This window comes from Podarcis tiliguerta (assembly GCF_965153285.1).
Source record: "Podarcis tiliguerta genome assembly, chromosome: 2".
Taxonomy (NCBI): Eukaryota; Metazoa; Chordata; class Lepidosauria; order Squamata; family Lacertidae; genus Podarcis; species Podarcis tiliguerta.
In genome coordinates this window covers 5,085,627-5,097,878 of record NC_139535.1, presented here as the reverse complement: position 1 = coordinate 5,097,878, position 12,252 = coordinate 5,085,627, and the positions used below count along the sequence as shown (strand labels likewise).

General features: G+C 47.4%; 1 protein-coding gene across 1 annotated transcript; it reads right to left on the bottom strand.

The window, feature by feature from the left end:
- Nucleotides 1-1,558: 1,558 nt before the first annotated feature.
- On the bottom strand, nucleotides 1,559-10,672 carry LOC310670378 (uncharacterized protein). The gene is made up of 6 exons (XM_083425624.1): nucleotides 10,268-10,672; nucleotides 8,777-9,270; nucleotides 7,981-8,062; nucleotides 7,577-7,659; nucleotides 5,393-5,519; nucleotides 1,559-3,536 (listed from the first exon to the last, which is right to left on the bottom strand). The coding sequence occupies exons 2-6, from the start codon at nucleotides 9,176-9,178 to the stop codon at nucleotides 2,473-2,475; spliced, it is 1,758 nt and encodes a 585-aa protein (XP_083281750.1). The 5' UTR covers nucleotides 9,179-9,270; nucleotides 10,268-10,672; the 3' UTR covers nucleotides 1,559-2,472.
- Nucleotides 10,673-12,252: the final 1,580 nt, after the last annotated feature.

Sequence of the window (12,252 nt, the reverse complement as noted above, 5' to 3'; positions counted from 1 at the left end):
CAAAATGAGACTTGACTTCTTGTCAAAATAGTCTCCGCATTCAAGCACTTCAGTGGCATTTTCCGGGGGTGAAATTTTTGATGGTTGCCGAGAGCCGATTTTGTGTTGCAGTTGTCCCCACGTTTCGAGCACGGCTTTGTTTTCTCCTTTGTGTGATTTCTTTCATGTATAATGAAACTTGCCTTCCTGCTGAAGTTTATTCCACATGCCATTTGCACTGTCCGTTGAGATTGATTTGCTTCTCCCACACTTCTTCCTGATGTAGACATTTATTCCCCTCTTGTTCTCACTGACCATTTCTTCCCTGGCAAGCGTTCAGGTGCCATCAGGTGCCAAAATGCCATGGAAAGGCCCTGAGCTGAGGGAAGCATATCAGTTGAAGTGGTCTGAAGGCCACAAAAGCTTCTGACAGAATCACAGGAATGTCTTCCAAGTCTGATGGATTTCAGTGGCGCTGCAGCATGTCTAAATACAGTGGAACCTCAGTTGCTGAACGCTTTGGAAGTCAAAAAATTCGGAACCTGAACACCAACAACCTGGAAGCGAATGTTTCCATTTTTGAATGCGCCTCAGAAGTTGAACAGCTTCCAAGGCACGTTTCTCCATTTTTAAAAAGGAATTTGCCGGCCGGCAATTGCGCCTCAGTTGTCAAACGGTTCAGAAGTCGAACGGTCTTCCGGAATGGATTGCGTTCGACAATCGAGGTTCCACTGTAATTTTATTTATTCCTCTGGATCCTATGGTTTAATTGAACTGAGCTGGATTCTAACAGCTGTAGGGACATTTGTGGGGTTGGGATTGGGGAGAGAGAAGCGAGTAGAACCCTCCAAACACTCAAAAAGTCAACTCCCTTCGTCCAGCAGGTGAAAACTTTCTTGTTCTGACACTTTGGGGAACTGACTGCTTTGAATGAAAGGGCTGGTGCTGTGCTGTTCTGGCTGTCATTATTTTTTTATGGTTTAACAGTTTTTTAAAAAAAAGATGGTTCTTTTCTGTTTTTAGCCATTCTTGCTCTTATCCACAAACTGCCTTGAGTCCCATAAGGGGAAAAGGCAGGGTATCAGTAAATAGAAGGATAACACAGTACTGCATAGTCTTTCATGGATTATCAAGAATGATTCATCTGACCAAGTGGACTACAACTCCAAAACAGCTTGTGCCTCCACTAGAATTTAACCCTGATCTCCCAGGTCCCAGTCCATTAAATATCTCTCTATTTTATTTCACTTTCTGGAAATAAGACATAGGAGTAAATAAGATGGGTCCTGGGGGAATTCTTTTTCCATAGTCCTAGAACTGGATGGGTACTTTGTTAAAAGTCCTGCAACTAGCCTATTCAGCCTGCAATTCTGGACATAATTATCTGTAGATTACATTGAATTCAGTGAGGATTAGTTCTGAGAAATGTACAGCTATCATGACACAAATCATCTCTAGAAATCGTGACCTGTGATGGGTCCTGGAAGTTTAGGGTAAATGCACACTAAATGTGTGTTGCCAGCAATGTTTAATTACAAGCAAATAATAATAATAATAATAATAATAATAATAATAATAATAATAATAATAATTTTTATTATTATTTATAGCCCGTCCATCTGATTGGGTTGCCCCAACCACTCTGGGTGGCTTCCAACATATATTAAAGCATAATAAAACATTACACATTTAAAAGCTTCCCTATACAGCACTGTATCTTTCCTATCAAAAGAAAGAATGGCGATCTCCAGGGTCAATATTATCGTTTTCCAAAGGAAAACTCAAGAAACAGGAAAAATACAGGCAACAGGAAAGATAACCATTGTGTCATTTCTAACCAGGGGCATCTCCTTTCAACTTCAAACTTAGAAATATAGACAGAATAGTAAACCTAGAGGGACTTGTAGGAAAAAATGGTACAATGAAATAAAGGCATTATGACCCTCTCTCATGCAGGGAGACCCCCCTCCCTTCCCCGTAAGGATACGTTGGCCCAAAATAGTACAGTGGTACCTCAGATTAAGAACTTAATTAGTTCTGGAGGTCCGTTCTTAACCTGAAACTGCTCTTAACCTGACGCACCACTTTAGCTAATGGGGCCTCCCGCTGCTGCCGTGCCGCCGCTATGCAATTTCTGTTCTCATCCTGAAGCAAAGTTCTTAACCCGAGGTACTATTTCTGGGTTAGCGGCATCTGTAACCTGAAGTGTCTGTAACCTGAAGCGTCTGTAACCCGAGGTACCGCTGTACTTAAATCCCAGATTTTCATTGGTTGGGTAGCTCAAAGCTCCAATGGAATACCCTTCTTCATGCCTTGCTGGAAATGGACGAAAAGAAGGACTGAGAGAAATGCTGTAGCCTTGCTGGTAGAGGTTATTTGTGCCATACCAAAGGCACAGAGATATATGTGAGAGCTGGACAATCCTGTGCATTCAGATGCACACCATGCAGCACAGCCCTGTCCGGACCTATGACTTGCCAGCATTTATTCCTTTCATAGTTTGATTCCATCATGCTTTGCTTGATGGGAAGTGAGATAGGCCCTCTGACTGAAGCTCCGTCCACATTCCAAGCACCGATACGGCTTCTCTCCGTTATGAATTCTTTGATGAGCCGTGAGATGGTAGCTCCGGCTGAAGCGCTTTCCGCATTCCAAGCACTGAAATGGTCTCTCCCCTGTGTGAAGCGTTTGATGGGAAGTGAGAATTTGCTTTAACCTGAAGCTCTTCCCACATTCCAAGCACTGATACGGCTTTTCCCCTGTGTGAAGCGTCTGGTGGGAAGCGAGAGTTTGCTTCAACCTGAAGCTCTTTCCACATTCCAAGCATGGATATGGTTTTTCCCCTGTGTGAAGTGTTTGATGGGAAGTGAGGTTTACCTTTAAACTGAAGCTCTTCCCACATTCCAAGCACTGATAGGGTTTCTCCCCTGTATGAATTCTTCGATGGAAAGTGAGACGGTCGTTCCGAGAGAATCTCTTTCCGCAATCCAAGCACTGAAATGGCTTTTCCCCTGTGTGAAGTGTCTGATGGGAAGTGAGATTATGCTTTAAATTGAAGCTCTTTCCACATTCCAAGCACTGATATGGTTTCTCGCCTGTATGAATTCTTTGATGTGTAGTCAGGCTGTCACTCATACTGAAGCTCTTCCCACATTCCAAACATGGATATGGTCTCTCCCCTGTATGAATTCTTTGATGGGAAGCGAGACGGTTGTTTCGACTTAAGCACTTTCCGCATTCCAAGCACTGATAAGGTTTTACCCCTGTGTGAAATGTTTGGTGTTTAAGGAAGTCTGTGCTTCTTTTAAAGCTCTTACCACAGTCAAAGCATTTATACGGTTTCTCTTCTGAATGAATTATTTCATGCCTAGTGAGATTTGACTTCCTGCTAAAGTTTTTTCCACATTCCAAGCACTGATGCTGTTTCTTCCCACTGTCCTTTTTTTGTTGGGACCTCTGGCTGAATCTCTCTCCACTCTCCAAATTTACATTCTGCTCCCTCACTGCGTAGACATTATCGTGGTCTCCTTTATTCTTGGTTTCCAATTCATCACCTTCTGCAATGAAGGCAGAAACTGATTAGAGCCTTAGGATGAAAATGAGTTCCAAATTATTGAGCAATGCCAAGGAACACTTGTAAAAATGGAAAAACTGAAGGGACTTTGATGTGAGGCGGATCTTTCTGGCAGGGGTCCTAAGGAGGACAGAGAGGCTATTAGCCCCAGAGCTATGACTACTAGCGTGGAGAAGAAAATATTTGACTGCCCACAACCAGCTGGCTGCTTAAAATGCACTTCTGTGATGGACTACATGGAAATGGCGGAACTGACTGTCAGAATCCGAGACCAGGGAGAAGAGTCGATGGAAAAAGATTGGAAAAAATTTAAAGTATATTTACAGAAATACTGTAAAATTAATGAATGTTAGAAGAATACCGGAATGAAGTTATATGGTTTTAGCAGAAATGTGATAAAGAATTAAGCAAACTGATTGTTAATGGGCTAAAGTGGAAAATTTAAAGTTAGATTAGGTTAAGACAAATTATAGAATAAAAAATTGAGGAAGAGGGAAGGGATTTGCTGAATTAGCTAATTTGAACTAGAATACAAAAAAGGGAGGTGTGAGGAAGTCGAGGAAACAAGTAAATGAAAGATAATGATATGGAATTTGGATGTGTTTTCTTTTTTCTTATGCTGTTTCGATGTATTGTTCTTTTTTCTTTTTCTTCTTTTTCTTATTTTTGATGTATTGTTTGTAAAATTTTTCATTGTTTCTGTTTTCTCTTACACTTTTGTTTTCTGTAACTAAAAAACTTTTAATAAATATCTTTAAAAAAAAAAAATGCACTTCTGACTGCTCCTTCACAAGTAAGGCTCCTGTCAGGGACAGGGCAGAGGGGGTATGGTGGAAACCACCTCCCCATCCTGATCCTTCTGGGGGGGGGGGGAGGAAGAGGGAGATAGTATAGATTTGCAACAGGGGTTTGAGGGAGGTAGCAGCTCAGAGGCAGATGAGGGGAAAAGCTGGGAAATCATGGGATAGCTGGAACAACACCCAGCTGACACGTTGTCATTAGAAAGCATTCCAGACCCACCATCTCCCAGAACCCGGCGAGCCTTAAAAGTAGGAGAGCAAAGAGCTCAAAGACAGAGGGCATGTAGCAGCACCCATATAAGTGACGAATGAGGAAGTGGGAGAGACGGGAGTGGAGATTCACTCAGGACAACACCATTACCTAAAAGTCTGGGTTCTATAGCCTCTCTGTGTAAAGATTGAAATACAAAAGGACGGTAAGGAACTTTCCCTTGTCTTTATGCTTTCCTGGTCCGCAGACAGATACCCAACAGCTCTGCTGCCAAAACTAAGATCAGTTGCATTAGGGTGTTTTAGAAACCCCCAGGTAAATGTGAAAAGATTTTCCACACTGATCAGCAGATTGGCGCTGAAAGCTGGCCTTCAAGGAGGATTTGAATCCCCACCCTTTCTAATTGCCACCTGATGTCATAATGTCGTCAGAAGATTGATAGACAGATATGAATGACCACCTGTCAAAGTTGGCTTATGCATGGGGCAGGGAACTATCCCCTTGCTCATCTAATGGATCTTAGATGGAACTGTTCAATGTGCTGGCATGGAACTTTGGAGGGATGCTGTCAGCCAGAGGAGACAACACTGGGCAGGACTGACCAATGCTTAGTGCAGTCAAAACCACTTTGCTAATTGTTTAGAAGGGGGAAATTGGAGGAATCATATTCAGAGACGAAACAATATACCATCTTCCACTTGAGGTTAACTGCAGAGGCGTTAGAATACTAGATGCCGTAGGTGCTGCTGCTGAATTCTAGCACAATATTGTGGGTTCGTCACAGATATAAACATCTGACTTTCATAGAGATAAAACAGACAGCCTTACTGAGAGAGGCCATGATCCTACAGGTCTCCTCCATGACTTCCTTATGCAGAGCTCTCTGGTCAGGATCCAGCAGCACCCGCTCCTCATCTGTGAAATGCACAGCCACATCCTCAAAGGATGCTGTACCCTAAAAGAAAAAGGAAATATTTCCACCTTGGAGATACCGTATTTTTCGTCCTATAGGGCGCACCGGCCCATAGGACGCACCTCGTTTTTTGGGGGGGGAAATGAATAAAAAAAATTTATTTTCCCCCCTCAGCTGCGGCTGCCGCCCCAAGCCTTGCGGACACCCGCCAGAAGCAAGGGGAGCCCTCTGTAGGGCTCCCCGTGCTTCGGGCGGGAGGCTGCCGCCCCAAGCCTCGCGCGCTCGGCGGGACCTCCCGTTGGGCGCGCAAGGCTTGCGGACACGCCTCCGAAGCACAGGGAGTCCTCCGGAGGGCTCCCCGTGCTTCGGGCAGGAGGCTGCCGCCCCAAGCCTCGCGCGCTCGGCGGGACCTCCCGTCGGGCGCGCAAGGCTTGCGGACACGCCTCCGAAGCACAGGGAGTCCTCCGGAGGGCTCCCCGTGCTTCGGGCGGGAGGCTGCCGCCCCAAGTCCCGCGCGCTCAGCGGGACCTCCCGTCGGGCGCGCAAGGCTTGCGGACACGCCCCCGAAGCACGGGGAGTCCTCCGGAGGGCTCCCCGTGCTTCGGGCGGGAGGCTGCCGCCCCAAGCCTCGCGCGCTCGGCGGGACCTCCCGTCGGGCGCGCAAGGCTTGCGGACACGCCCCCGAAGCACGGGGAGTCCTCCGGAGGGCTCCCCGTGCTTCGGGCGGGAGGCTGCCGCCCCAAGCCTCGCGCGCTCGGCGGGACCTCCCGTCGGGCGCGCAAGGCTTGCGGACACGCCCCCGAAGCACGGGGAGTCCTCCGGAGGGCTCCCCGTGCTTCGGGCGGGAGGCTGCCGCCCCAAGCCTCGCGCGCTCGGCGGGACCTCCCGTCGGGCGCGCAAGGCTTGCGGACACGCCCCCGAAGCACGGGGAGTCCTCCGGAGGGCTCCCCGTGCTTCGGGCGGGAGGCTGCCGCCCCAAGCCTCGCACGCTCGGCGGGACCTCCCGTCGGGCGCGCAAGGCTTGCGGACACGCGCCCGAAGCACGGGGAGTCCTCCGGAGGGCTCCCCGTGCTTCGGGCGGCAGGCTGCTGCCCGCAAGCCTTGTGAGCCTGTGGGAACTCCCACAGGGCTTGCAAGGCTTGCGGATAGCTTCCTGAAGCCTGGAGAGCGAGAGGGGTCGGTGCGCACCGATGCCTCTCGCTCTCCTGGCTTCAGCGAAAGCCTGCATTCGCCCCATAGGACGCACACACATTTCCCCTTCATTTTTGGAGGGGAAAAAGTGCGTCCTATGGGGCGAAAAATACGGTAGCTCCTCAGAGACAGCTCATTACTAGGTTGTCCATTGTCTATAAATGGTTGTGTTGCTTTAATGACATAATTTTTTTTTTGCATAATTTAATTATGGGTGTTTATTTTAATGTTTCAATGGAATTGTTTCATTTCTGTAACTGCTTTTTCTACTTTGTCAGCTGTTTAGAAGCTTACCTTAGCATTAAGTGTTATTTAAATTCATACGTAGCACTGCTACTACTAAGAAACAATTCTAGCTGCATCCAAAAGGATAGTTAAGGGGAGGTAAAGGTAAAGGGATCCCTCACCGTTAGGTCCAGTCGCGGACGACTCTGGGGTTGTGGCGCTCATCTCGCTTTACTGGCCAAGGGAGCCGGCGTACAGCTTCCGGGTCATGTGGCCAGCATACTAAGCTGCTTCTGGCGAACCAGAGCAGCGCACCGAAATGCCGTTTACCTTCCTGCCAGAGTGGTACCTATTTATCTACTTGCACTGGCGTGCTTTTGAACTGCTGGGTTGGCAGGAGCAGGGACCGAGCAACAGGAGCTCACCCTGTCACGGGGATTCAAATCGCCAACCTTCTGATTGGCAAGCCCTGGGCTCTGTGGTTTAGGCCACAGCACCACCTGCGGGGTAGCTGTTCCTTACTCTCAGGATTTAAAGTTTCCTTGAGTGGCCTTCAAAGCTTTTGTTCAGGTCACATTTCAAAGAAGGAAAGTTAAAGAAAATTGATTCTGGCTCAGAGAGGAGAGGACAGAGGCATTCTGGCTGCCCCCAGCCTCTCTCCCCCCACTGATTTGCCCCACTACCTGATCTGGTACCACAGAAGCCGATTCTCCTCCTCTGCGAAGAGAATATGGCTGAAGAGATCTTTCCAGCATCATCCCACCACCTGTGAAGTACAAAGTTGATGGAAAGCTTGTCTCAGAGGTTAAGCATTGCATGTCTAACTACAAACAGGCTTTAGAAATAGTCCCATCTGTTTTTTTATTCCAATTTTTTATTTCAGGAGTGTGGAAATGCATCTCTCCCGCTTTGGGCTTTTGTCCGTAACTCAACTTGCATGTCCCCACATTTAAAAACAGGGAAATGTTTTGAGCTATGGAAAAGGCAGGAGAGAAGTACCTTCTGCTCCAAACACTAAAGGAGGCCATGGAAGTATTTTGCAATTAAACACGGAAGGAAAACTGGGATAGATTTCTGCAATGCTTACCCAGTGGGTGCTTTCTGGTGTCTGGTGGAGTCCTCTCATTATCAGAAAAATCAGTGCTCATCTCTGCAAACAGAACCTTCCCCTGAAACGGCAATAAAAATTCAAAACATGGAATGGGGAGAAAAATTAGAAAAGGCATTACAAGAAGCAGAAACCTTAAGGGTTATTGTACAGTGGTACCCCGCAAGACGAATGCCTCGGAAGACGAAAAACCCGCTAGACGAAAGGGTTTTTCGTTTTCTGAGGTGCTTCACAAGACGGATTTTTCTAAGGGCTTGCTTCGCTAGACGAAACAGCCCTGCCTCTCCTGTCATGGCGACGGTCGCATGCTCGCTTCCCCGCTCCTCCGGCTCCCTCCTACCTTCCTGCTGACGGCTCCTCCGGCTCCCTCCCACCTTCCGACCTTCTGGCTGCCTCGCGCCGCTGCCCACCGCCCTCGCGCGCTCCCCTCAGGAGCCGTTGCCGCCAGCAGCCAGCGTTGCAGCCGGAGTCGCGCTCCTGAGCCCCGCCACCCTCTAGCAGCCGCGTCGCGCGGTGTCCACAAGGGGCGGGTGAGTCCAAGGACCGGCTGCGGCAGCTGCCCTGCTTCTCCCCACCCCTCCCCGCCGTGGTGCTTCGCAAGACGAAAAAACTCGCTCTACGAAAAAACTCGCAGAACAAATTAATTTCGTCTTGCGAGGCACCACTGTATATCCTTCCTTGGAAGCGTTCAAAAAATGTTGCAATTACCAGCAAATTTTGAGGTACCCTTCATCACATTTGAAGTTCTTGGTGCTTTCTAGATTGGAGCACTCACCTGCCAGTTTTCCTGCTTTTTCTCCTCTGCCTGGCTCAGGATGAAACCTTCCACCAGGGCCACCGCCTGGGAGCTGGTCTCCGCTCCACATTCCCTCACCCAGCTCTCCATCTCTGGTGGAAGAACAGCCAGGAACTGTTCCAGGATCACCAGGTCCAGGATCTCCTTCTTTGTGTGTTGGTTTGGCTTTAGCCACTGATGGCAAAGATGGTGGAGTTGGCTGCAAACCTCCCGAGGGCCTTTGGTCTCCTGGTAAAGGAAATGCCTGAAACACTGGGGCTGAACATATGAGATGAGGGTGTCCTTAGTCCCTGTGTTCTCCCAGAATCCTCTACTGCTCCCAGTCTCGATGGCATCCCGGCCACTTCCTGCTTCAAGTCCTCTGGAATCTTCTTCCTCCATCGGTGCTCCCAGGAAGTCTCCAAGAGGTTCCCAGGAACTCCTTTGCTCTTCTGCCAATTTCTGTCTGCCCTAATGAGAGCTGCTAGCAAGTCCTAGAAGGCCAAGACATTGTTCTTCTGTAAAATTGCTTCATTTTCATTATAGGGAAAATGTTCCCTGAGCAAAGGTGGATGGGTCTCAATAGTTAAAAAAAAAAAAAAAAAGGTAAAGGAGACTTGGAGGGTTAAGGCCTCAGTCCAGTACACCTTTAAAGCCCTAAGCGGCCTCGGCCCAGTATACCTGAAGGAGCGTCTCCACCTCCATCGTTCAGCCCAGACACCGAGGGCCAGCGCCGAGGGCCTTCTGGCGGTTCCCTCACTGCGAGAAGCCAAGTTACAGGGAGCCAGGCAGAGGGCCTTCTCAGTAGTGGCACCCGCCCTGTGGAACGCCCTCCACCAGATGTCAAAGAGAACAACTACCAGACTTTTAGATGACATCTGAAGGCAGCCCTGTTTAGGGAAGCTTTTAATGTTTGATGCATTACTGTATTTTAAGATTTTGTTGGAAGCCACCCAGAGTGGCTAGGGAACCTCAGCCAGATGGGTGGCGTATTAATAATAATAATGTGGAACGCCCTCCCATCAGATGTCAAAGAGATAAACAACTACCTGACATTTAGAAGACATCTGAAGGCAGCCTTGTTCAGGAAAGTTTTTAATGTGTGACATTTTAATGTATTTTTAATCTTTGTTGGAAGCCACCCAGAGTGGCTGGGGAAACCCAGTCAGATGGGCGGGGCACAAATAAATTATTATTATTATTATTAGTTTGTTGCCATGCAGACAATCCTATTCCCCAGATCCTGGAAGCAGAAACAAGGGAACCGTCTGCCTTGGATCTGGTCCTCACCAACAGGGAGCAATTGAAAATGCATTCTGCTTAGGTCAGCTAAATGTTTCGGACCTGCTTTGCAGCCTCTCCCAATGTTTCAAAATTTGGCTTTGCAGGGCGGGAATCTGCGCTCCCTGATTGGAGGGCTTGGGGGGTCGCCTGGATGGATCAGCTGCACCCTCCCCCCAAATGCACAAAATAGAGTGGGGGTCAACTTACCAAATCCCAGATGATCTCCCACCCCCAAGTCCAAAGCCAGGCAGGAAGGACTATGGAGTGGGGACATGTATTGCCCTGGAGGACTCCGCTCCCTTCCCTTCTCTCCAAGTTCCTTCCTCTCTAGGAAGCCAGTTCAGTTCTCCTTAACCCTTAGAAAACCACACAGCTGACGTTGTTTACTAGACCCGATAGGGAGCGCTGTTGATCCCCCCCCCCCGATTGTTTGTTATCTTGACAGTTTCAGGGAAGGTTTTTTCCCCTTCCCAAAGTAGTTTGGCGGTTTAGGGGCTGGGTGACCTTTTTTCTCAGCACAGGGACGGTGGCCACCTGCCAGACTCCTCTTTAGATGCAGCAAACGCCAGCAAAGTTACTGCGCCCTTTGAAGCAATGCTACATCCTTATATGAACTTCCAAAACATTTCATTTTAAAAAAAAATCATGTGATTGTTTTTAGAATTGTGCTGGAGCACAGATCTACACCAGTCTTGCTTTCAGATGACAAATGTGTCCTTGCGCTCCAAAAATACATTCTTCCAACTGTTCTAGTGAAAAATACCGTTTGAAAGGTAGTCAAATTTTGGTCTCTTTGGCATCAATGGGATAAGTTAATCTGGACTTCGGCTCTCTGTGTGAATAAACACTGTGAATAACATAATTACCACCATATATACTTTCTGTATTTCATCCTTTTATTCAACTGACAAGCCTTCTGCCCCAAAACGTGAGTATACATATAACTGAGGGTAGCATTTCACACCTCTGTTGAATATAGGTCACAAAAGCTTCTGCCAGAATAAATTGGTTGGTCTTTTAAGGCACCACAGGATTGTTTTTAAGTCCCATGGATTTAAATGGAGCTACAGCATGTCAAAAATACTTTGGGCAAAAATTGCGGAGAGAAAGAAAGAAAAGTCCGGGGAAATCCGAATGTACGGGCAACCCATGTCAGCAGTGTTGTTGAGGGTTGTTTTCCTTAAAAATAGCTCAAAAACTTTGGCCAAAAAGAAAAAAAAGAGCTCAACAATTTTTGTGTCCAGATTTTCACTTTTTGAAATTTGACCGCCCTATTTTGTTTGCTAGCTTTCCCCCAGTTGCTAGTACAGCCCATTAAATGAGGAGCCCCTCATGTGAACAGCATACAGAGTTGTGGCTCATCTGTTTCCTTGAAGGCTACACCTCCCCAGAGCCCAGAAACATGTTTGCTTCCTCAGCAGCTTCCCTTGCCTTCCCTGACCTGCCATTACTCCCAGGAAGATGTAAATTATGTGGTTAGGACAGCCAGCACCACTCTTCAAAAAGAAAGAACAAGAAGCATGTCAAGTGTTGGATCAACATCTTATTGACATCCAGCTATGTGTTGTCATGAACCAGCTGTTTGTAACCTGTGAACCCATGTTGGAGTGCTAGTGATTTAGTCGAGAAAGCTTTCAAAAACTCAACTGGGAGCGTCAGAGAAGAACCAGGACAAGACTTGATCACTGTGTGTGAATCAGTACCACACTATAGTTTTCATTTGTTTTATTCATCCTATCTAGGAGGGCGTAAGGGACTGGGAAGACTTAAGGTAGAGATACCTTCTCATTGTTGGTGGTTCATTATAACGTATAGAATATATATTCTATATTATATAATAACCAGTCATTTCTCACCAGGGTCATGTACTTTCAACTTAAAACTTAGCAAAGTGAACAGAATAGTAAACAGACAGGAACTTGTAGGAAATAAAGAATAGTACACAGAAATAAAGGTGTTATAACCATCACTCATCCCGGGCACCCTCCCCCTCCTCTTTGCTTTAAGGATTCCTTGGCTCAAAATTGTACTTAAATCATTGGCTCAGAATAGTACTTAAATCCCAGATTGCCAACGGTTCGGTAGCTCAAAGCTCCTTCTATATGCCTTGCTGGAAACAGACCAAAAGGAGGACTTTAAGAGATGCTGTAGCCTTGCTGGTGGAGGTTACTGACAGGGAGAGCAGAACTCCC